The following is a 26,053-nucleotide window of genomic DNA, read 5'->3' as shown; positions in this document are numbered from 1 at the left end:
TCTCTGTTGAGGTGCTCACAAAGAGACGGATTTCTTTCAATCATTTTCTCACCTAAACGACTATAAAGATCGAGTTAGGGTTACTTACTCAAATTTACATGGGTGATACAAACGTCCTGGGGTTCACCACAAGATTGGGAGCTCAACAGGCAATGCCTAACTGTTTAGGTGGACAAACCACCAAGAGTAACAAACACGAAATCACCAGATTGACAAAGAAAATGAGTGCTCAAAAGATGAATTTGAATCTTACTATCACTACTCTTACTCTCACAATCCTACGTAAGATTTGAATGCTCTTGAGTTGCTTGTCTCAAATTAGGTCGAAATGAATGAGTTGGATACTGTTAGAGAGAGATGTTATGGGGTATAAATACTCAACACTAAAAAAAATAGTCATTACATCTGTGAAAATACGGTCTCTCCGTAAAAATACGGACACTCCGCAAAAGTACGGACCTTCCTCATACCATTAGTTAACCCAAACTCTGCTAAAGTGCGAACTATCCGCAAAAATACGGACACTCTATATTTGCATATTTTTAAAAGATTAGGTTAATCTAGGTGTTGTATTGTGTTCGATGTGTCTCTCATAAATTTGAGAGATCTTTTAAGCATTGTTTCTATGCAAACAAGTACATTTCGTATCCCCTTAATAATACAACATCCTAAGCTTAATTTAAAAAGATAAATGAATTTAAAACTATAAGATTCATGTGCAACTTTCCTTTTTCCTTTTTAAGATCGTAATGCGTCAAATTCTCACTTAATCAAATTACACATGTCCATACTTCATAAAACTCATTAGTTCTTTAATTATTTTGTTATTATCACCAAAACTCACTTAGTGGCCTAGATGCACTTTTACACCTGATCTGATCAAATAGTTACCGTATAAAGTTAGACTATATTTCTCTTTTTAAAAATACATTTAATCTCTCATTATTTATCTTCTATACCGTTTAATATTTATCTTTCATATATTTTAAGAATAAATTTAATATTTTATTATTTATCTTCCATGTCTCGATGTCTAATATTTATTTTTTATATATTCACTTACATGCTTCTTTAAAAGGTGCCCCACCAACTGCATTTCGCCTATAGCGTTGGATTCGTTATGTGTGAAACTCGTATGTAGTGGCTAGTTTGTAATAAGAATCCATGATGCGTGCATTGCAAAACGCGGGGGTGGAAACTATTTTCATTATTAAAAAATCATTAAGGGTTTGTTTGGGAGGCCGGGAAGAGGAATGGATCTCGGCACGTTCCAGGGACGACAACCCACGCGGCGACTCTTCGCGGACTAGACGGGTGGTGCGTTTGGATCACGATAAACCTGCGATTCTCCGCCTTGACCCTTGCCTTTTCCACGGGGAAATAATCCCGACCTGCCTAGGTTGGGAACGATTCCTCGACGCCCATCGCGAGTCGCGCCTGACTTGCTAATTGCTCCCCGCTAGTGAGTTGCAACTGCCTCCTCCCTCGCTCTCGCCCGCTGCCATGAGAGTCGTCGTCCGCCGTGAGCTCACCTGCCCTGTGTCCAGCTCCATCAAGAGTGTCGGGGTCGACGTGCCCTCATCCGTCGTGAGCTCCGCCACCCGCGTGCACGTGCCGCTGTCCCGAGCTCCGCCGCCCGCGCCCCGTGACCGGTCGCGAGCTCCTCCGGAAGAGCACTGCCGCCCCCTGCCGTTCTCCGCAAAGAGCTCCACCAATGCGAGCGTCACCGTCCTGTGGCCCTTGCCGCATCGAGCTCCCACGTCCTTGCAGTTCCCTTCAATATAGCGTTCTTCAATTTGTTTTTGATTTTCTGTAGTGTGAGACTCGTTATTCCCAGCTCTCCCAAATAGTGACAGGGAGTATTGCTTCACGGAGGAAAAGAACCAGGTATTCATATGGCCAAACCCAGGACTAATCTGCCTAGGGATTACCGGATTAGTATCTCTTGCAGCCAAACAAAGCCTAATTGCGAGTGCGCGGCGGTCAATCCGCGCTTCTTGGAACGGCACCAGCCGCTCCTTTGTACCTCCAACTCGCGGCGTAAGTTTCGTTCCAGCTCGCGGTACGTGGGCGCGATCACAATTCTTCAACGCGATAGCAGCGCACGGCCAGTACGTTCCGCTGCTATTTCAACGCTAACGAAAACAGCTAGTGCCTCCCTCGGCGGATCAAATGACAGGGAGGCAAGGTATGCAGCACCGGCGCCGGGGAAGCCGATCGTGCGTGAGAAAGGCAGGTCGGTGGAGCGAGCGCAGCCACGGGACGATGAAGAAGCAGACTAGCAGAGACCCCGGGTCCGTTGGGTCCTGCGCACAGAAAGAAATCAAAGCGAAGAGGGAGAGAGCTGTCGTTGGTCGACAAATTGAACAGCCCGTCAATCCAGGATGATCATGTATCGGTTGCTGCACCTCTTCGCGCGTACCGCGAGGAAGCGGATGAAACGAGGTCGATGTATGCTCGCGTTTGCACACCCGATCCTGCGCGCAAAGGCATGACCCCCAGCCTTCATGCCTGCAGAACCGCCAAAAAATTTCGTCGGAAACATTTATTTGCATTGCTAACTGACACGGAGGCACAGTTGTGCAACTTGAGAATTTGGAACATGATATCGCATCAGAGAGAAAAGCTCCTAGAATTACACACCGAATGTGAACTAATCCCATATTTCAACTCCCCATAACCACGCGCGCACCACAATAAACTAGACGTTAACCCGGCCGGTAACGACACGCTAGTTGCTACACCTTCTCCACCTCCCGATAGCCCCTGCGCCGCCATCTCCTGCCACCGGAGACGGAAGCGCCGGCAGCCACGGGCACCGTGTCGCTGCATATCACGACGGCGTGTCTCCCCAGCAGCCGCAACCCGCCGCGCGCGCGCCCCCTTCTTGGCCGCCGGCGCCGGCGCCGGCAGCGGGCTGGCTTTCTTGGCGCTTGTCGTCATCTTCTTGCAGCTGATGGCGCGGTGATGATGGTGGCCGTGTTTGTCCGGCTCCGCCGGTGCGCCGTCCCGGCCGGCGTTCTAGTTCTGCTTGAGGATGAGCCTCTCCACCTCCCGCCGGATGCACTCCACCTGGTACGCGTCGAGGAGCGTCGTCGGTTTCTTCTTCATCGCCGCCTCTGCTGCAGCCGGTGGCCGCGCAGGTCGTCCTGCGGCGGGCTGCTTCTTTATCTTGGTGGGGCATTTGTTTTTTTTTCACCGGTGACGTCTGGTGGTATCTTATTTACCATTGCCTCACATACACAGATTCAAAACGGTTTGTATGTTATCTTCAATAGTAATCATTATTTACTGAGATGCTATATGTATAGACTCAGAACGATTTATATATTATTTTAACGGTAATTACTACTTACTGAAAATAACAACTGAGCAATTATTGTCATGTATAAATAAAGACACCGTAGGGGACAGCCTGACAGGGTGGGCTCTTGTAAAATTGGCTTCACTAGTTCGTAAATCTGGCAGATCAGCTCGATCAGTCCGCAGCAGGCTAACTGACGCATTTGGTATGGCGTGCAAGGGCCATCCTTTTTTTCCCCCTCGAAAGTGTTCTCATCATCAGCCAAAAATGCTAAGTGATGTGCGGGCTCCATGAGAAATTCGTCGAAAATGCTAATTTGCAGGCATCCATGAGAAATCCGTGTAATGTACGGGCGTCTACGAGAAACTTGTCGATCGACGGGCTGTCATCGAACAGGGTTAGCGGATCATATCGGCCATCCGATTTATCTGATGCGTGCGTAGGCTAAATCGATCGAGAGTGTCTATACGCAACCTTTTGTTGAGTGTTCAGAGGTTAACTATATATGTATATTCTTTTACGAGGTCAAAGGAGAGGCGAGAAACAAGAGAGGAGAAGGCCAAGAGGACAAGAAAAAAAAAAGTAAGAGTAAAATGAGATCGGATAAAAACATAAATAATTAATTAAGATATACAATAGATTCAAGTTATGATCAAATTTATCCGATAATAACAGTAGAATTTAGAATACGAAAGAACTCATCGAAATTCATAGAAATAGTTCTAGTCGTACCCTCGTGTAATTATTTTCTCTTAAGAATAATCAAGACAACATATGATACATAATTATTATTCTTTAAGACAGTACATGATACAAAATTGTTATTCTTAGGAGGCCAAACCTGTATAAAGTTTTGTATTTTACTTATTGATACACATATTTGATGATCAGTTATCTCTATTTTAAATAAGTGTTTATATAATTGATTTTACTAATTATGGACAAAGATAGATCTATATTAACCAAGGAATAGTAGCGTTACAACCTTGCGACGAGAACTAAGTATATATATGTACATGCAGTAACTAAAGGATATGCGATGGTTACGTAGTTGCGTTCCAATTAAGCTTCCGAGTAGAGAAGACGAGAAGATCACAATATGCTGTTTTTTCCTGAAGAAAAAGAAGACCAAGAAGATATGACAGTGCATTGGTTATTTGATCATATATATGACCATATTATATGCAGTGAGTTCCGCAAAAATAAAAACCATATTAAAACTCTAATTTTGTCACCATATACCACCAAGTAAACAACAAAGTAAAGCGCGTTGTTAGTGATCCCAGTGGCCTTAGTTACAACGAAAACAATTACGCATATATAGAGCCATTTACGCTTGCCGAGTCGCAAAGTATATTATCAGTGCCAGTGTGCAAATGGTGGTCAAATCGAGAGATCCAAATAAGAGCATAAATATGCGGTGCTACCTTCCCAAAGGTGCTATTGTGTTTTTTTTTCTTGTAAGGAACCCTCAACCCTGCACGTCACATGTATCTTTTTGCAGTCTCAAACCAAACTTTGCTTCTCTACGGTGTGGTACCGTATAGCTACAAGATTATAATAATAAACGGATATGTATATCATGTAATACAGACACTGGTATAATGTTTATTCTATAATATAAAAAAACCAAACTTTGCTTGGACACCAATAATATGGCCTACCGTCATTAAAAAAATAAGGTTAGCTGTCGATGTCTTGGGTTCAAGTCTCCATTATTTTTTTCTTTAAAACAGAAAAATGTGTGTCGTACTCGTACTCCTTGTTCTCTCTCTTCCCTGTGTGTTCTCGGAAAAGCAGACCTGGTTAATCTTGTTCCTTTCTACCATTCACGTTAACAGCTCGAGTCATCGTCATCACCGTCTAGAACAACAAGTACTCTACTTCAATTTCGATCTCGTCCACCAGGCCAACTGCTCCGCTGCCGAGCCGAGTCGTCCAAAGGCCTCTATGTACATGTGGCCCAGCATAGTAACTCGGCCTGACTTTAGTGGCCCGTGTACAGCGAAGAACTTCTATCCTGATTGCATCCAGGTCCAACAACATACAAAGGATTCCGGGAGTTTTTTATTTTTATATTTCTTAAATTGAGAAATTACAAAAATGGATGTCTGTTTTGAAAATAGTTTTAAAAAATAATCTTATTACCCTTTCAACGCGCGACAGGTTTAAAAATAGAACAATGTTGTGTTGCATTGCTCTTCAAATTTTAAACACAATTGAAATAGTCATGAAAACTTTGTGCAATTTTTCAAGAATAGTTTACATGCACGATTATCAACGGACGTATATTTTTACAATTTTTTTATTAAAGAAATATAAAAATAAAAAGATCAATGATTCTGATTCCACTAGTGACCCATTAGGACTTGGCTAGTGACGCTCACTACAACAGAACATGTCATCTGTGCTAGGTTATCAGTACCGATTAGGCTAGAATCGGTACTGATGAAGTATTAGTGTCAGTTCGTAACATCCTGCGCTCGATCAATGATTGAGCCGGGTTAAATTGGCACTGCTACTATGTATTCTTAAAATCGACACTGATAGTTTAGTATCGGCTGGTAACCATAAGCTGACACTAATAAATGTATAATATATAAGAGGCACATTCTTTTCCCCTAAGCTCGAACAGAATGGAGGAGCTCTATTCTGCTCAGCTTCCACCATTTGTGCCCAACCTTACACTTGGAGACTTTAAAATTTAGAGGGATCTACGTGCCTAAGGTCAGTAAGATGATCTATATTTTATTTTTACTTAGATTTACTTGCTAGATTGTTCTATGTTTGAAAGTATGTGATTGCTCCATGGTGATGAATTTTGGGAGGAGCTAGAGCTCCAATTCAGCTCTAATTGAGTATAATTTTCTCATTGTAGGGTAAATAGAGATGATCTACTTTTCATTTGTGGATAGATTTATTTGCTCGATTGCTCTAGATTTGAAAGTACATGATTATGTCATGGTGATCTAGATCTCCAATTTTCTAGTAATGATTTAAAAAAAGGTTAAAATCACCTCTAAATAGATTAAAATCTAGCTCTAATTTTCTAGTAGTGAATTAGAAAAAAAAATTAAAATTCCATCTAAATAGATCAATATAATGATAATGAATATTGTCTTGACTATGTTCCAGGCCTCCTTGGCGTTCCTCTTTACGGCCAGCATCGCGATCGTCTCGGACGGGGCCGCCCGTAGGATAGCCTCCAGTGCCATCCGGTCTTCTTGCAGCGGGGCGTCGCCGAACTCCATGTCGTTCCAGAGCCCACGCGCTTGAAGCATAACTTTCATTATCAGTGCCCAGCCACCGTAATTCGCCTCGGTGAGGATTGGATATGTCCCTGAGCTGCCGACTTCTTTCAAGACGCGCTGGATAACTATCTCACGGCCGCCACCATCGCGATGTCGCGGAAGGCGCACAGAGGGACTCGGCGACCGCGAGCTGCCTCGATGTGGTGGAGTTCGCGACCCCGCACAACCCAACGCCCATGATGCAGACATCTCGCAGCTCGGATCAGCTTGACTTCTGATGCCAATTGTCGTAATCGATCGAAGATCGCTGCAGACTATCTACCTCGCTCTGACGTCGCTCGCTGATGAAAAACCGGGACGGCAACATGATGAATCATGGAGTATTTGCAGCTTCTGAACTTGCTGCTATTCTTCAGACGTTTATTCAGTTAGATAGGCAAACTCTTAACAGACTCAGCGGGGGATTCACCCCTAGACGTGCCCCGTGAGCTGATTTCAACGTGCGCCATCCCGCGCGTCCAACCCGCACCGCGCGCATGCATGATGCAGTCGCCCTAGCGAATTCGGTGGAGACGACCCCAACAGACTTCGTCATGACCAACTAGCTCAGTCATGGCTTGACCGAAACAAATACTACAATCTTCAGTCTTAATTAAGACAATGAAAAACAAACATACCTACCATATTAGAGCAGTACCATGCATTCATTTAGTTACACAAAGATTGTGGAACATAGTAAGCTTGAGCTGCATTTTTTTCAGTACTTGTATAAGTTTTCATGGTACCTGGGCTATTTATGTGGATAATAATATGAAAGGAGTCCAATTAATAGAGCATATATACTGCTGTACTGGCAAGCTAATCATCAATGAAATGGTTCAATCCATGCAAGAATGTTTGAATCTATTCACACCAAGATCCTCACTAAAGGTCAAAGTTCACCGAGGACTCAGCCTGTCTCGTATCTAGTGAGCAGACTGAGTTTAGTTAGAATGGAGAGATGCAATAGAGTCCATTTGGTTTGTTGCATATACTTAGCCTAGCTAAAAAGAGATTGTGTTTGGTTGTCTGCATGAGTATATGGTGTATGAGATTTAAACAAATTAAAACATGCATATATTGATTGCAACATTTGGATAAATTTGTGCATGTTTGAATTTTGTTTTAATTCAAATTGAATTAAAAAAAGAATATCACGTAAAATAATAAAAATGTATATAAATAGAGCGTTACAAAGGAACATATTTTTTCACCAAATAATCTAGAATTAGAAATATTTTTATAAATTAGTACATCACATAATAAGAATATTAGTGAATTTTTTCTGATTTTTGAGAATTTATATGAGGCATAAAAAATTGCTAGAAGTTATAAAAGTAGGTTTCTTTATAGAACTTTAATTAAATATGGGATTAGGATATTTGTATCAAACCAAATAAAATAGGTTGCTAGTGAGTTATAGTTTGCTTATGAAAATATTTAGAATTTTTGGACTACTCTTATACCAAATAAAATTAAGAGTTAAATGAAAAATATGAACGTGAGCTAGGCATGAGCGAACGAGTGACGTGCACCGAGCGAGCATGGCCCGACAGAAATGAAGTCGAAATCTGTTTCCGCGAGGCCTGGCTCTTGCAGGGATTTTGCACATGCAGAGACAGGCTCGCTCGAGCGCCAGGGCAACCAAACAGGCCCCAACTAACTCATTGTGTCGTACATAGCCCATGTAAATATTCCCACTGGTAAAAAAAAAATCATTTTGGATACGGATCCGTATTCTCCAAAATGCACTTTGACCGCTAAGTTATATTGGGGTATATCTATAAATTCTATAGATTATAATATTATCTAACATGAATATTTTGTTTGACATTTTCATAAGTAACATATGTTCAATCTTAATATGCACAAAGATATGATAGTCTAAGTTATTAAAGTTTGACTACATTTCTCTCTGAACGTCACATGTCAATAATTAATGTCTGCTACAAGCTCTATTTTGTAAGTAGGCTAGGTAGAATATGGTAATCTCATAAGGTGGAATTGCTTTTAGAGGTTTTCTTATGTGGCTAATTGTTTTAATATCTAAGTTGCAATGAACGTATCAATGTGTTTCAAAATATACAAGAAACGTGAGAGCAGTAGCTGGTATAACCGTCTTTTTTTCAAACTATGAACGTATCAATGTGTTTCAAAATATACGAGAAACGTGAGAGCAGTAGCTGTATAACCGTCTTTTTTTTCAAATTAAATTTTGTTATATTCCCTGAACAAATTAACCAGGTTCTTCACAGCTACTTTTCTACATTAGCTTAAAAAAGAAGTGCAACATAGCACCGAGCAGCAATCATAAACCGACCCTTAATGGTGAAATCATGCTTTTATTTCTCTTTCTACCACTTGGCACATCAAATGTGTGCCCGCTCGTGTGTGTTACGTAACAATAACTTGCAAACAATCGTACATATAGTACCCCATTTGTGCCTTTTTATTTATTGTGTGTACCGAGAAACTTCCTAAAGTTTGACCACCAATATGTTTAAAAACTATCAAGATTAGTTATGTAAATAATTATATTACTAAATTTTTCTTTCAAATGCTTTTTAATAAAGTGTATTTTTATTGTTATACATTTATAAAAAGTACCGGTTAGAGTCGTATCTTGAAGGTCACGAAAAGTCTAAATCCATAGATAGAAAAGAACCGAGGGAGTACTATAGTGGTACCACATCATCAAGGGAAATGCATTGCACGCGCAGAATCGAGTCCTAATCTAGATTGCTTTGTTACAGGGTAACACCTAGGTTTATCATATTAATGCGTTAGGTTTACAACGTCAAAGAAGTGACCTGACTAGAGATTGGTTGATTAGGGATTCTAGGTTCTATCTACCTTGGGCGTAGCATGGTCCGCATATATATATAAAGCATCTAGCGTGAAAGAAAGAGAAAAAAAAATGAAGACCAAGTGGTCTTTTCGCCTCCATTATATTCATACCCTGATGAGATATCAATTTCAACCTGCATTATTTGGGCATCTTCCCATTTTTTAGCTGAAACTGTGGAATCGAGAGGACGATTTGATCTTCCAAACATGCAAATAAAGGCGATCGCCGGAAAACGACGGATGTAAATAGGGTGTGGATGGTGCATGATGTCATTGCAAAGTCTCGTCATTTAGGGTTTGTTTGTTTGTCTGACCATCCAATCAGACTAGGCTTAGCCTGCACGCTTCTTGCCAGGCTGATCGAGGAGCGAATGAGCTTCTCTGTATTTTCGTCGTGTTCCACTATGATAGTATAGCTGTACAAACGAGATCTAGTCTAAGAGCACATGAGTGCTACCTAACAAGTGCACCCTGTACCCACTATGCCTGACTGAGGGTAGTGCAGGCAACCTAACGGAGGCTTAGTTTGCTTGTTAGGTGATGTGGATGCTCGCATCCAGCGTCTCCTATCAGATTGTGTGATGTTGAAATCATCGGTACAAAAAACTAATATAGTTCTCACGATTCGCGAACAGAAGTGCGTACGGAAGCAAACCCCTCCTTTGAATTCGAAGTAGCATGCAAACAATATTATAGTTAGATCATCTACAGTCAATTATAATTTATAAATTGCAATAGGATGTAACTAGCACGGCTCTTAATTTCTTGGCTTATTTGGAACATACGAATGTTTCACTCTTCTTATTCTACAAGAACTGAGGGAAATTCATGCGTACGAAGTGAGCGTTGTTAGCAGATTTCACACTATCCCCGAAAATCGGCTAATTATCGGTTGTATCAATGATCTCCAGCAAGGCTAACCATACTGGCATAAAGGGCTTTGAATTTTTTGGAGAAATTTTGATGATTTATTTTTGCTAATTTCATTCAAATTTTGATTCAAAGTTTTATACAAAATAGAATTAACCCTTGGAGCAAGTGTGCAAAATAATGCACTACCATCCTAGGATGCTGATCATGGCTGCCCATTCCCCAACACATGCATGCACATGATTGTTAGCCGGGCACTGCGGATGTGGCGTTCTCCTCGCTCCCTCTGCCCAAGGAGACAGCAGAAAAGAGACCCGAGACCACACTACGATGCAGGAGGCCCTGCCAAGATCGATCGAAAGCTGCGTTTGATCACACCTATCGGCAATGGCAAAGTTTACGCACAAAAAGACGATAAAAAAAGTGCTTGAATCGATCTGACACTGTCACCAGACCAGCGCTGGTTCTCGCACAGGAGTTGCCCACCTGACCTCGCCGAGAACAGTGTTTTGGGTTTTTTTTTTAACAATGAAATAAGATTGTCTCAGCTTCTGCATCAGAAGATGCACGTAGCCGTTAGTTATAACAGTGTCAGAGCCAAAAATTCTCATACCACATAACAAGGCAAAGTCTGTTGAACACCAAACCATAAAAACTCAACTATCAAACACATATTTTATTATTAAACTTTCACCTAATGAAGATTTCCATCACCGTTATCTTCACATGACAACATGCAACCTTTATATTATGATATTCTTCCTCCTTTTACAATAAAATTTAGAACCTTATCCAATACGTGCCTCTGAAAATAATATGCATAGAAGACTGAATTATTATTTTATCAAACATCACATCATTGCGACTTAACTATGTCATCCAACACATAGCACTTGTACTAACTAGAATCTAATTGTTAAGCTTTGATTTCATCTAATGTAGCCATGTTTTGGGAGGAGAGCAACAGAGAAGCTCACAAAGAAGTTCTTGTAACTTTCTTTGGGTCTCTGATGGTGAGGGCTCGGCTGCAATAAACTATAGCGACCGCACCGGTGAGTGAGCAGTCAACATCCAATGGCTAAAAAACTAGCCTTCATGTTGGTTTGGTTCTCATTGCATGGATTTCATATGAAACAATTTAGGTTTAGTTTCCGCAGAAATTTTTTTCTTGTTAATTTTAAACGAAACATTACTAGTTCCTATGTATATACAGTTAATGAGTATTTTTTTAATAAATATGGTTTCTGATTCTTTGATGACTGGATTGTGAGGTTTGCCTTCAGCCTTCGGAGAAAAGAAAACCGGAGATCAACCTCCCCAAAAAAATGACACCAGAGAATGTGCTAAGAGTCAAGACCCTGGCTCTATGGGTCCATACAGGTATGGGTAGACGTTAGGGATGTAAATTTTGTATTTTTAGTTCATTAGGTCGATCTAAATCTAAAAAAAATAAATTAAAAAATTATCTCATCCAATTAATTTTAGAAAAAAATTATGTAAATACTGATTTAGAATTACCTATTGAATAATTTCTTGTATCTCCAGTGGGCGTGCATGCAAAACTACAAAGTAGAGACTACTTTTCTTCCACCTCCTCTCCATTGTTTCTCTTCCATGCTAAAAAATTGAAGGAGACTTCCCTTCCCGCTCGCCACGGCGGTCCCGGCCGTTTATCTCGTTTTCCCGTTGCACGCAACGGCCGAAAACGTCGTTTTCTTCTTGTCTTGTTGGGGCTCGTGGTCCTCCCCTCTGCTGCGCGCTGCTGCCGACACGTGAGCCAAGCTTGTTGGTTATGCTTGCTGATCACGTCTGAATTTTACTGTCTGTGTCTGCGTGCACAGAAACTGTTAACGCTTGTACTAGTACTACCACGGTTTGCAGCTGAGCATCGGCTCAAGTGAACATAACTTGGATGTTTAATCAATTTACTCTCTATATTTTAAATATATATCATTTTAATTAAAATCTAATTAAATTTTTATCGTCAATAGCTTCTAAAATATTTATTTTAGAAATCCACGTGTGTAAACTTGTTTTGAAAAATAGTTTTATAATATTATATTTTAAGTTTCTAAAGTAAATATTTTAGAAGTTATTGATGATCAAAATTTAAAAGTTTGATTGGATTTTAATCAAATTATTATATATTTAAAATTGGATGAAGTAATTTTCTCCTGTATCAAGAAGATAACTTGGGTGTGTTTGATTTTCTAGATAAGATTTTATAGAGTTGTATCATATAAGCAGGCTGAGTAGTATAAACAGGTTAAGTGGAAGTAGGCTGAGTAGAGTTATATTTGTTAAAAAATAATGTTTGGTTGGTTGTTTTTGTTTGGACATACTGAGTAGAGAATCGGTTTGGTTGATTGAATCTGAAGTCGTATAATCATGTGTAAAGTTAAGATTATAATTGGTTACTTATATAAAAATGATTTTACAGCACTAACAAGTAGACTTTATGTATGAGCGCATGTCGAATCTGTATCCGTCGAGCTAAGTTATCTCTAGGTAAAAAGATGCCATATATTTACATCCGCTAATCAAGGTTACAACAGTGGATATTGACATCTAAACAATTTTTTTATAAAAATTGTACACATCGTCAGATTAGGATTAAAGAAATACGGATAACCAAACACATCCTGCTACGCGAGGGTGGATGCGATCGTTTGCATGGGTTCCTGGCCGTCCGTTCACAGGGGTGACTTTTGGGCCTGGTACTTACCTCCCTATAGCTTTTGGAAAAGGTTCTAGCACTTTTGAGAAACACATGGTTCAAGACAATGTAAAGCCACCAATTGCCGTGGCCCCTAGCTCATCTTGTTTAGTCAGTAAACATAGGGATTTTATTCTCAGCTATAGGGATGGTTTCGACCAACCAGTAAGCATTTTGACATAATGATTTAAATGTGAGAACCACATAAACCAATTAGTCCACTATTAAATCCTCCACAAGTAATAATAATGTGTACTCCTCCATTCTTTTCTATCTAACGTTTTAGAATTTGTCCCGCCAAACCTTTCAAAGATTTGAGCATTAATATATTTGGATTTATCGATATTGGTTCGATGAAATATATATTACTAGATTTTGTCTTCAAAATGGTTTAATTTAAGTAATAAGAGAGAAATAGTCATGAATACAAATTTAAAGAGATACAACAAAATCGCCAGTGCACAAGAACAAAGTTTACATCCCCTTAAGTGCCAGTCATATTCAGTAAAGAACAGATAAGACATGAAACTTGGTACAAATAGATCTATGACTCGCTCACGTGTTGCTAATATTCCAATCAAATGAGGCACTATCTCACTACCTACTTACCTAGTAGGTTAGTAACTAGATTTGTTTTCCACCGTAGCTGCACATTCCCTCTCAAATTGGATGCTTCACTTGACTCACGGTAAGATAATGTAGACCAAATTGGAAGTTATTCAGCAAAATTGTCTAAATTAAGGATATGTAAGTGCAGACAAAATTGAGTGGGTTAATAGTACCACATCTTAGGGGTGAAATCGGATCCCACGTATCTAATATTTCAAAAAAATCTTGGATATTTGTATCGGATATTAGGTTCGGATGTAGGAGCTAAGTATCTGTCGTGTATCGGATATCTGAGAATAAAATTAGATATATTCGAAGATTATCCAATAACTAGTATCTGATTTTATTTTTTAAAGCTTGTAAATCTTTATATGAAAATTATAGTTCTCGATAAGATCTACAAGTTTGTAGTTGATATTTTTTTATTTAAAATTATAATATATTCAAATAATTAATGGAATATTCAGCCAGCATATTGGGCATTCGTAGCTTCTCCGTGATGGCTCCAGCATAACTTCTTCCATAGGAGTATATTGCAGATTTGCTTGTCGGACCTGTAATGGTCAAACAATCTAACATATTTAATATATATGATTGTTATTTTTACTCAATATCTAAATAAATATTTGTGACCGACATTGTCTGTATCTAATTCATCGCATATTTAATCTGTATTCGTGACCGATACTATCCACATTCGTATCTGTATCTGACTCCATCCGTGTTGTTATTTTTATTCAATATCCGAATAAATATTTGTGACTGACATTGTCTGTATCTGACTCATCGCATATTCGATCTGTATTCATAACCGAGATTATTGCACATTAATTTGCTCAGTTCATTTTCAAATCAGGGACTACTAGATCCTCTTTATAGAAAGGCATAATGGCATGCATAGGCACAAATGCTAAATCCACAATTTTTATGGTTTTGAAAAATTTATAACCAACATCACCTAACGTGTTATTGGCCTCAAACAGTGATGGTTATCCACAAGACACAGGTGCTACACAGTTGGACTAGACACCGATTGACGATGCAAATCGTTTCAGAAGGAATTATTGGGGGCCATATGGCGCAAAACGAAATAAAATGCGATGATTAATTATTGTGTATGAATAAGTTGCACCCAAAATAGAAGACAACATAATTAATCAACCGTTTTAATTGTATTAAACCAAAATCGATAGTCTACAGACTTCATTCGATGAAAATAATTTGAGCGTGATAAAATACTGTACAATTGCATAAATCCTCCAAAACAGAACCATTGTAGAGTTTGTGGAGGGAAACTTTCGGAACTTTACGATACGTCAAAGCATATAGATTTTCAAACAGGAATGATATCCACATTTCATGATTAAAATTACATGTATATCAATATAATCCCATTATTGTATCAATATATTAGTAAACACCAATGGTCAAAGATACAAACAAAATACCATATAAACAACAAGTAAATCGACTCCAGTGGTACTCAAGGTGTGTTTGCTTCTGAAGATAGGGTTTTGTAGAGTTGTATTGTATAGTTTGACTAAATGAAGTTATATTTGTTAAAAAATGATTAGTTAGTTGTATCTATTTGGATAAATTGAACTGAATTTCTATTTGATTCACCAAATCTAAGATCATATAAATACATACGAGAGTCAAGACTGTAATTAATTATTCATATAGAGATAATTTTATAATACTAATAAATAGACCTACCTATATAAATAGATATAAGAGTCAATATTCATTAGACCAAGCTAGAAAACGAAGCTCGAGTTTCACTCCAGAGCTCAATTAAAAATATATATTTATATCCATCAGACAAACTAAAATAATAAATACGAGCAACTAAACAAATTTCTACCAAAAAATATATACATTCACAAGTCCGACTAAAGCAAATTCCAGCAATCAAACCCACCCCAAATGAACAGTCCATGCAAATTCTTCGCCTCTCCCCTCCCTGTCGTGATTAACCCTGACCTAATCACAGTCTAAGCCCTACGCTTAAGACAAATCCAAAAAGCTCCGAGCTCCCGTCCCGTCCCGTCCCGTCCGGTCCCTTCCCTACCCGAGTTTTTTTTTTTTAAACCCGCCAGCCTCTTAACAACGAGATAACAGCAGCTGCTAAAGCAACACACACTCACACAGCCAGCCACAGCGACGCGGGGGGTGGAGCGGCGCCGGAGCTAGGGTTTCCCCCATCCGGCAGCCGGAAAGCGGGCGTCGCCGTTGCCCCCTCGGCGCCGGAGGTGGTGTCGGTGTTTCCGAGGCGGGCGCGGCGGAATCCCGGGGGGGGGGGGGTGGTCAGATCTGGGATGGCCGACGGCGGCGAGGAGGGGAATGCAGCGGCGCCCAGGGGCCCCGCGCGGCGGAGGGGGCCCGTGCGGGCCAGCCTGGACGCCGACGAGTTCATCGCGCTGATGCACGGGTCCGATCCCGTCAGGGTCGAGCTCACCCGCCTCGAGAACGAGCTGCGGGGTGGGTGTGTTGATCTGTTCATTTCATGCTGTGTTTTTTTTCTGCGGCAGTTTTTAGGGTTTTATGTGGGAGGAAGGCTTGATTTTTGCATGGTTTTCGTTGCTTGTTAGATAAGGAGAGGGAGCTCGGGGAGGCGCAGACGGAGATACGCGCGCTTCGGCTGTCGGAGAGGGCGCGGGAGAAGGCCGTGGAAGAGGTAATCGCGAATTGCTCTCTATATTCTATCGCGCTACGATGTGGACTCTGTTATTATTAATTTTTTTTTGGGGGGGGGGGGGTGCCCATTTCCTACGGATTGCATCTCGAAGTGTTGTTGAATGCGGGGAATAGCCAAATTTGGTGGATGTATAGAGAGCGTGCTATTCTAGCCAGATGCTGAGTTGAGGAATTGTCGGGCTGCACCTTGCGGCCACATTGTATTTTGGTCCATTTTGCATTCTCTCGGTATGAGCTAGGTTTGGGCAACTATATTTAGTCCGAAAATTGGACATGATTGGCAACAACGAATTTTTTGCTCAGTGCAATAGCATTGACTCTCGAGCTAAACTTATGTGACTGACCATTGATACATTTTTTCTTCCATCTTCTTTCTTTTCTTTTGTTATTTTCTTCATAAAACTTGTTCCGCCAAGACCTCATGGCTGTCCAAGCTGCCCAAAAGTAAATTTGCTACAGAAAATGAATGAACTAAATTTGTTTTCAAACATGTTGTGCTTGGCAATTTTAACTATGTTTTCTTCATTTTCCACATTCTGGAGCTAATTTGTCGCTTGCGGCATTCTCATTTCTTCATGTGGCCTTGGTGCCCTTTCGGGACCTATCTACTGGATTTTAGGCATTACATCCTTGAATAATGCAGTAATACACTATATGATTCAGATTCAATAAGAAATTAACATTTACTTACAATTTTTTTGTTAGCAATCTTGATGTCAATCTTTCAGCCTGTTGTCATGGCCCATGGTATAGAGACTAGTGCTTGTATCTTTTTCTAAGAGTTAAAGAGTTCTTGTATTCCTTTTGTCAGTTGTCACAACTCATGACAGTTTGCTTCTAAGATATTTTGTTAGATTCTACTATAGTTTATTTAGTCTCAGATTTCCGCGGTCATCTTCTGATCTCGTATCTTTTTTTTTTCTATCCTGATACCAAGAGACAGAACACCTAGGGCATGTATACATTCTGCAACATCGTCATATTTCCAAGATATTCTTAGATTCCCCAATATATTTCGTGGACCTTGGTTTTCCATGGTTATGTTTCTATTGAATTTAATCAGCCTAACTATAGCATCGTTCCAGGTACCTCCTCACAGTATTAGCCATCCAAGGTTTAAATTCCGAATGCTTAAGTGTTAATTTGTCAGACTGAACCTGTCGTTAAACAAAATTAATTCTTTCTTCAAACTCCCAGCATCTCATTGTTGCTGACTGTTTGCACTGCCATTAATTGGGTCACTAGACGCTTGTAGGTTGTATTTGCAATTTTCATATTCTATTATTTGTCATTCAGAATTCTGTTGCCCCCTGATATTAATTGATCAGCTGAGGTAATGGCTCTTCCCTGTTCATAGATTGAGTCCTTGAACTTGAACTGAAATGATAAAGTCATCTTTAACTCCAGAATTTGGTTACCTCTCTTGGTCCAACGGTAAAATTTAAGGCTTTTATGATACTTCCAATCAGAAGTAATTGCTCCTTGGCATTCAATATCCTGCTTCCATGCCAAAGAAAGTTAATTATATATTTTTCAGGTGTGCTATTCATAATTGTAATTAATTTTGTTTAATGATCTTAATGCAAATGACAAGGTTGCTTTTGTGAGAATCACCAGTTATGATTGAATATAGTTTAGTGGAATGATATTTTCAAGTATAATTTTGTTGCTGAGAACTTGCAATGATTGTCTAGAACAGTAGTCAAGTTCACTTGCTTATTATCATGGCACATTGTGAATTCTGGCTCTGCATTTGGGCCGCAGAAAGAATAGTGCATTAAAAAAAAGAAATGACAGAAATGTCGGATGAAGTGTTCAAGCTCATATGTGCACTAAATTCCTTCATTGTTTCATTAAAGAAATACAATGCTGCATTACTGGTTGATAATTGATATGTATTCCTTTTATTGGTAACAAAGGAAACGTGGTGAAAGTTACTTTCTTTGCTAATATGATTGTATTTTGATGGCAGCTTACAGATGAATTGGAGAAGATGGATGAGAAACTCAAGTTGACCGAATCTCTCCTAGAAAGCAAAGTATCTATTTAACAGTTTGTGTACTTTTTGCTAGTGTCTCTCCCTTGATTGTGCTTAATAAAGCAAAAAACTTGCAGAATCTAGAAGTTAAAAAGATAAATGATGAAAAAAAGGCCGCATTGGCTGCCCAGTTTGCAGCAGAAGCAACTTTGCGAAGAGTACATGCAGCCCAAAAGGATGAGGACATGCCACCAATTGAAGCCATTCTTGCACCACTTGAAGCTGAGCTAAAGCTTTCCCGTCAGGAGGTAATACTTTAAGTCGTTTGTACCCACTTGTTCTGTATTTGTGTTTGTGCAGATGGCTTTCATAGGTTTCCATTACAGTTGACAACTACTTCACCCCTCTAGTTACCCTAGGCTATTTACCTTTCTTTTTCCATTCATCATGCATTTGCTGTGAATAAAGAAGATGACAAGTTAACCTTGGTGTTTTCAGATTGCAAAGCTCCAGGATGACAACAGAGCTTTAGACCGTCTAACAAAACAAAAGGAGGCAGCGCTGCTAGAAGCAGAGAGGACTGTGCAAATCGCAATGGCGAAGGCTGCTATGGTTGACGATTTGCAAAACAAGAACCAAGAGTTGATCAAGCAAATCGAAATATGTCATGTAAGTGGGTGCATGCAGTTTTATTTCCTGTCATCAAAAGAAAACAACTTGTTTAGTGCTTAATTGTTTCTTGCATTGCAGGAAGAAAACAAGATCTTGGACAAGTTGCATCGTCAAAAGGTTGCAGAAGTTGAAAAGCTTAGCCAAACTGTGAGAGAGTTGGAAGAGGCTGTTCTTAGAGGTGGTGCAGCTGCTAATGCTGTTAGAGATTACCAGCGCAAAGTTCAAGAAATGAATGTAACAATCTATTCTTAGATTGATTGCTTCTTTTGCAATCGAATGCTTGTCAACTCTTCACCTCTACCACAAGAACACTTGACTCATGCTTATCTATGTTTATGATTTCATTAGGAAGAAAAGAAAACACTTGACCGTGAACTTGCTCGTGCAAAAGTTAACGCAAATAGGGTTGCTGTTGTGGTTGCCAATGAGTGGAAAGATTCTAATGACAAAGTGATGCCAGTTAAACAGTGGCTCGAAGAACGCAGGTTCTTGCAGGTGAGATGATTAAATATGCCTTTTATTTATCTATGTACTTTGTTTACATGCAAGTATATGCTTGTTCTTGGTGAAACTAATTGTGCTGTCTATTGGACATGGTTCCTTTCTTGAGTATCATATGATCTGTGGCATCCTTCAGTAACTTCTTGTTTCTACAGGGGGAAATGCAACAACTTCGTGATAAGCTTGCTGTTGCAGAACGTACAGCACGATCTGAAGCTCAACTAAAGGTACATAACTTTTCTGTTACAATTGAGAAGATTGGTTGTGTTCTGCTGAACTGCTGATTGCTTGGTTACTACCTTTCTAGTTTGACATACAGATGAAACCTGTTACAGGCTTCGTGTTATAATGTAACCTAAACTTTGTTAAATGAGTTATCTCAGATAAGCTAAACGTTAGATTCTTCATGAACTCAGGAAAAATGTCAGTTACGCCTTAAAGTATTAGAAGATGGATTGAGAGGGCCACCAAGTGGATCTAGTCGTCCACCTACCGAAGGAAAGAGCTTCAGCAATGGTCCTTCACGTCGGTTATCGCTTGGCGGAGCTGATAATATGTCTAAACTGTCTCCAAATGGTCTATTATTAAGGAGTTCTCTGTCTTTTCATTCAAGATCATCTCTTTCGTCAAGCAACAGCTTGGTCCTAAAGCATGCTAAAGGAACTTCAAAGTCATTTGATGGCGGAACTAGGTCACTAGATCGGGGGAAGGTCCATGGAAATGGAGTTCATTTACTCAACAGATCTACAGATGCTGTTAGAGATAAGGAGGCTAATGATAGTCGGAAAGGCAGCGCTGACGAGAGATCTAATGAAAATGCAAACATCAATGCAGATGAAAAAAGTATTGAAACTGCAAGTAACAACTCAACTGAGATGGTATCTGGTTTCCTGTATGATATGCTGCAAAAAGAGGTAATTTCTTTGAGAAAGTCATGTCATGAAAAAGATCAGAGTCTAAAAGATAAAGATGATGCTATCGAGGTATGCGACCATTTCTTTTCTTATTTGTGCACTTTAGTGGACAGTAAGTTATGTATTAGTTATAATGAAGTTTTGCTTATCTCCTGTTGTCCTGCAGATGTTAGCAAAGAAAGTAGAAACCTTAACCAAAGCAATGGAAGTGGAGGCTAAAAAGATGAGACGAGAGGTTGCTACCATGGAGAAAGAAGTTGCAGCTATCCGCGCTGATAGGGAACAAGAAATCAGAGCCAAGCGGCTTGGTAATTCAAAAGGCCCTGGAAGTTCTCAGCTTCTTCCTGGAAGGTACATCTTCAGGAATGCTAAAGTTTTTTTGGAACTTTGATCTTTTCATTATTGAAATATTCGATGTTTGGAAGAATTTGACCTGTAAGTATGCCACATCATTTTCTCCACCACTCATGGATGTTACTAGTTTTATGTTCAGATATTCTCTGAATGGTTGGTTCTCCATGCTTATGCCATTACACAACAAATGTTATACACGAGATCCTCTAGGTCACGTCCTATTAATTGTGATGAACATAACTACCGTGTACAACCATATATTAAGTTGTAAGAATACTTCCTTTTTAATAGGGTACATTTTTTTTGAACACATAGATCTTTCTTAGAGGCTGCTGCAAGCTGGCACAAAATGGACAATATTTTTTTCCAATGAAGCAATCTCTTTATTGTACTTCTTCCTGGAATTGCTTCATAATATTTCCTTTTCTGAATCACATTCTATTCTGTTCACTGCCTACAGAAACGCACCACGGAGTGGGTTGGCACGCAACTTCCAATGACGGTGGCCCTAACACCATGCAGCATTCTTGGATAGACCCATTCAGATCCACTCTGTATTTGTTCCATTCAGTGCCTATTAATTTTGTGGCTGAAATCATAGCACATATGAGATGACCCTGCGATACCCAGATCATGGTAAGAGTAGGATCGAATCTGACGCGGCCATTGTGGGAGTGGCCCTGAGCTGAGGTGTCTAGTTTTGTGGCGCTCCCTCTTGTTTAGTCAAGGTAGTGCACGTGATGCTTGTATAGGCTGGGCAATCTCCGTATGTCTCCTCGCATCTGTAATGTATCATGAGCACTCGTTTCTGCATGATCCCCGTTGCTCAGGTTGTGATTATTGTATCCACTCACACGAGTGTTGGCGCTGCTATGTTTGCCCAGTGTTTGCGTTGGAATTTTTCCATGGCTTGTCTGAGTTTATTGGTAACGCTCGTGGTCCGTCTGCTTAGGTTGATGTGTGGAGTCATCCTCTTACTTGGATGGCAAAGTTTCTGGCAACGTTTGGCACTGAGATGGCTGTTCAAAAGTATTTTCCTTTTTACCTTGTTAATTATGGACACACGAGTTGATTAAAAGCAACATTCTAATAGTTCTGTATCTTTTTTTTATATATATTCTGATTCTGAATTCTACCTCCAAAAGCTAAACCTGAAACAGTCTTATTATGTGAATCGATAGAATTCAAGGTCATCAACGCTAGAATCCACAATCTAGCATGTTGGTGATTTAATTCTAAGAGATGATGTCTGCTATGTGGGCCCCCCTCCTCTCCCACACATACGAACTAAAAAGGAATGAGATATGCCCCCTCCCCGCAACGCGGCAGTCTATTCCGTATGGTTCTAATATGCCCTTGTCCTCTCTCCTTTTGGCGGGAGTCTACGGCAGTAAGCCATAGCAACGTATACGGAGCAGGGCTTCCCTATCTAAATAATAAATAGAGGAGGGAGAGAGAAAGAGAACCGGCAGCACCATCTCACTGCCACCAACATCGCCTACTAACCCCCAAGCCCACACCGGAGAGCCACCCACGCGCCGCGGCTCCACCGGAGGAGGGACCATGTCGTCCTCTTCGTCTTCGTTGTTGTCGATCTGGACAGCAACCCCGTTGAGCCCCTCACCATCTGCATGATCGGCGCCGGTGGCTTCATCAGCTCCCACCTCTGCGAGAAGCTCATGGCCGAGAAGCACCTCGTCGGCCCCGCGCCACCGCACCTGACGCATCTCATTCCACCACTTCAACATCAAGAATAATGACTCCAAGCTCGAGGGGCTCATCAAGATGGCCGATCTAATCCACTCGTACTCTCCCCCATTCTTCTTCTATCCAATGATTTTCAATTAGCTTCTGTTGTTTACATCCTTTTTCGGGTGGATATTTCGACATCTGTGAAGATTTTGTTGGGCTCATTATTGCAGACATGGCTGTCTGTGAAGATCCTTGCTCCGCCTCCACGGCCATGGCTTACTGTTCCGGACGCCGGCCAAGAGAAGAAGGGACACATGCATATTGGATCATACGGAAATGCATGGGTGTTGGAAGGTGTCCCGGCGTACAAAATAGTATTGGTGTGGTAGAGATATGGTTATAAATATCTAATTTATAATAATATTTTTTGATTCCTGCAAATTTATAATGACACATATTTAATTAACCCTTCTTTCTATTACTTTCCATATTTTTCTCTCCCTGCGATCTAGAAATTATTTTCAGATTTTTTACATGACACACCAATTTAAAATTAAAAACCTAGTACAATTTTTGAAATATAATGCAACAATTTTTCTTGACACGATAATTTTGAAAGACCCAAGGAAACAGTGTTAGAGGACCTTTATACATAATGGTAAACTTCGAAAAGGACCTTAAGCAATAATTTTCTTGAGAAAAATGCATAAAAAGGAAAAGATATGTGAAAGAAATAAAAATACAAGACTAATATATAATGAACTCACCTCAACCACAAATAGACCTTAAGCAATAATGAATATGCGGGTGTTGGAAGGTGTCTCAGGTGTACAAAATGACATTGGTGTGGTAGGATCAAATTTGTAATAGCATAGTTACAAATATCCAATTTATAATGACATTTTTTGATTCTTGCAAGAATCTAATTAACCCTAGAAAGAAACGAAAAAGGAAAAAAAAATGAAAGTGAGAAATGGATCCACTCTTCTGGACCACGCATTAAGGCCTTGTGGGCTGTTGGGCCGCAAGCTTCGTCGGTTTGTGTCGCGTTCGGTCTTCTAGCGCTAGACAGCCGTAGCCGAACACCCCAGCTTCCAAGGGATGGAAATGAACCCGGTGGGTGCGGGTCCCTGACGGGTTCTGCACCCAGTGGGGGCGGGTGTGGGCATAAAATTGCACCCGTGGGTCTGGCGGATCGGGACCATATAAGATGCGGGTTGGGGTGAGTTTAAGTTTTCACCCGCAGGTGCCCATCGAAGACCTGAAAAAAGCAAAATCACAACCCATGTGCAATTCTAACCAACAATCAAACTCAATAAAAAGGCCATCGACTGGCCGCGTGCCCGCTTGAATCCCCAATGGATTCCATCGGCTGCGTCGCTGCTCCGCGCTGCTCCCTCCGTGTCGACATCGCCTCTTTGCCCTTCCGCGCCGGCAAACTACCCCATCCACATCTGGCTATGCCGCCCCCTCCGCTCTCAGTGACAATACTGCCCTTTCGGGCCGTTGGGCCACCCACTCTGCGTAGGTGTCACCCCCTCCGCGCATAGCGTCGGCGCATCGCTCCTCCGCACCCAGCCGTGCGACCCCTCTACACCCCACCGTGCCATCCACCGTTCTCCGACTCTCAACCTCCTTTGATGATAAGACCCGATGGGGACCCGTCAGGTTTTGGGTCCCTACCAGGTTCGAGGGAGGGGTCTCATTTTAACCCGATTAGCAATTCAGGTGTGAGTTGGATTTTGCATTTCGAGTTTCATGGCGGGGCAGGTTTTGGCTGAACCCACACCTAACCCAACTCGTTGCCATCCTTACAGCCTCTGGCATTCTTTTCTTCCTCCTAGGCCGCGGTGGAGGCCGTCGAGGTCAGTTCTGGCATGTGAGAATCCTACACCGTGCTGATCGTGTGTCGTGATCATTCGACCCATGCACTGTAGGTACACCCCCTCTTTCTATCTCTATCGATCCTTTCCGGATTTTGTTGATAAGCTAGGAACATTAAGGGTGTATTTGGTTGCTAGGATGGGTTTTCGTATGCCAATATCGTATATTTGGGCTGAGTGGAAGTAGGTTGAGCAGAACCATATTTGTGAAAAGAAGATTGTTTGATTAGTTATTTTTGTGTGGGCAAACTGAGCTGAGTTTCTGTTTAGTCGACTGGATTTGAGACCGTATGAGCGGATAAAGAGTTTTATATTGTGATTGATTATTTGCTTGAAGATAATTTTGTGATATTAGCAAATAGGCCCACCTGTATGAGCGGATGCAAGAGTTTGCATCCGTCGAACAAGACTGTGGAGTGAAGCTCGAATCGAGCTTCACTTCTGGTCTAGGATGAGGCGTATATTTACACCCACCGAAGCAGACTACAATAGTAGATACAATCAACTAAACGAACCTCATTTCAATATTATATGCATCCACCGGACTAGATTAGGGCAAATTCAAACAACCAAACACACCCTATGTTTTCTGCAGTAATTTCTCTTAGGGCGCCACAATGGTTGGTGAAGCATCCGGTGGAGTTACTGTTGCTGGTTAATTGTAGGGTTAATTCAAACAAAGACGAAGGCTACAATCCGCGGTAGGGATCAGCTGGTTAAATCTCCAGCCGCTCCGTTTTAGTTCACCAGTTGAGCGAATACCACAGTGGCGGCGAAATTTGGTCAGTAAAATTGCCGACACCGCGCCTTTGACACCATATTTTGGCGATTCGGTCCCTGTTCCAATGTTCTTGCATCCTAGTTCATCAGTTTAGCCAATGCCACACAGAAGCAATTTAGTCAGTACACCGTACCATCACATGGTATAATCCGATCAAAGCATGCTTTACTATAAGGTTTCCAAACTGTCCACACTGTAATCTGGTTCCATAGTCAACCAGGCTCCTGTTCCCAAGCACTGAAGGAACATACTAATCTGTACTGTGGGATGTATCATATAATTTCTTTGCAATGAAATGATAACTTTGTTTATTCGGAAACAAGTCTGCATGTTCATGACAAGAAAATAGAAATTCGATATTGTACACTCATGACGAATTGATTTCTTCCCATTATTTGACCTTCTTAATGGTACAGTTCTCGTTACCATTAATATGGCACTTTTCTTGGTGGAGGTAACACTATTGTAAATTCATGTTTTTAGGTGACATAAAAAATGTCTTTCCATAGAGTTCAGCAGCATGTCTTTGCCCTTACAACACAGCACCGCGACATAATCTCACGTTGCCGCTCTAGCGACTTGCCGCCATCGCAGCCCTCCCACAACCATGCCTTTGGCCTTCCACCGCCACCACCAGGGCCCCCGCCACGAAACCAGCCTAGGCTCCCCCGCCACTGACAAGAACCAGCTCCTACCTTCCCTCTCGTAGCCTACCTGCCCTTCCCCCGATGGACCTTTTTGCCGTTGCCGCCACTGTCGCTCAATTCTACCTCGAAACCCCGTCTCCTACGCCGATCTGAGCCAGACGAACAGCCCAGAGGCTAGCCACTGGATCTGCCCCCCATGGCCAGATCTAGCTAATTTTTTCTTCACCGAATTGCCGCCGCCACCTTAAGATCTTGCGTGCCTCATGCGGCTTTCGTTGACTTTGTCCCGGCAACTCCA

General features: G+C 41.0%; 1 protein-coding gene across 1 annotated transcript; it reads left to right on the top strand.

Moving 5' to 3' along the window:
• The first annotated feature begins 15,728 nt into the window (after positions 1-15,728).
• Positions 15,729-21,656, top strand: LOC133926611 (microtubule-associated protein 70-3-like). Its single transcript, XM_062372626.1, has 11 exons — positions 15,729-16,117; positions 16,228-16,313; positions 18,306-18,371; positions 18,449-18,619; positions 18,810-18,980; positions 19,062-19,217; positions 19,332-19,478; positions 19,640-19,711; positions 19,901-20,467; positions 20,565-20,749; positions 21,213-21,656. The coding sequence occupies exons 1-11, from the start codon at positions 15,955-15,957 to the stop codon at positions 21,250-21,252; spliced, it is 1,824 nt and encodes a 607-aa protein (XP_062228610.1). The 5' UTR covers positions 15,729-15,954; the 3' UTR covers positions 21,253-21,656.
• Positions 21,657-26,053: the final 4,397 nt, after the last annotated feature.

Source organism: Phragmites australis, chromosome 8 (genome assembly GCF_958298935.1).
Source record: "Phragmites australis chromosome 8, lpPhrAust1.1, whole genome shotgun sequence".
Taxonomy (NCBI): Eukaryota; Viridiplantae; Streptophyta; class Magnoliopsida; order Poales; family Poaceae; genus Phragmites; species Phragmites australis.
The sequence above is the reverse complement of the archived record's forward strand: the minus strand, read 5'-3'. Positions and strand labels throughout refer to the sequence as shown.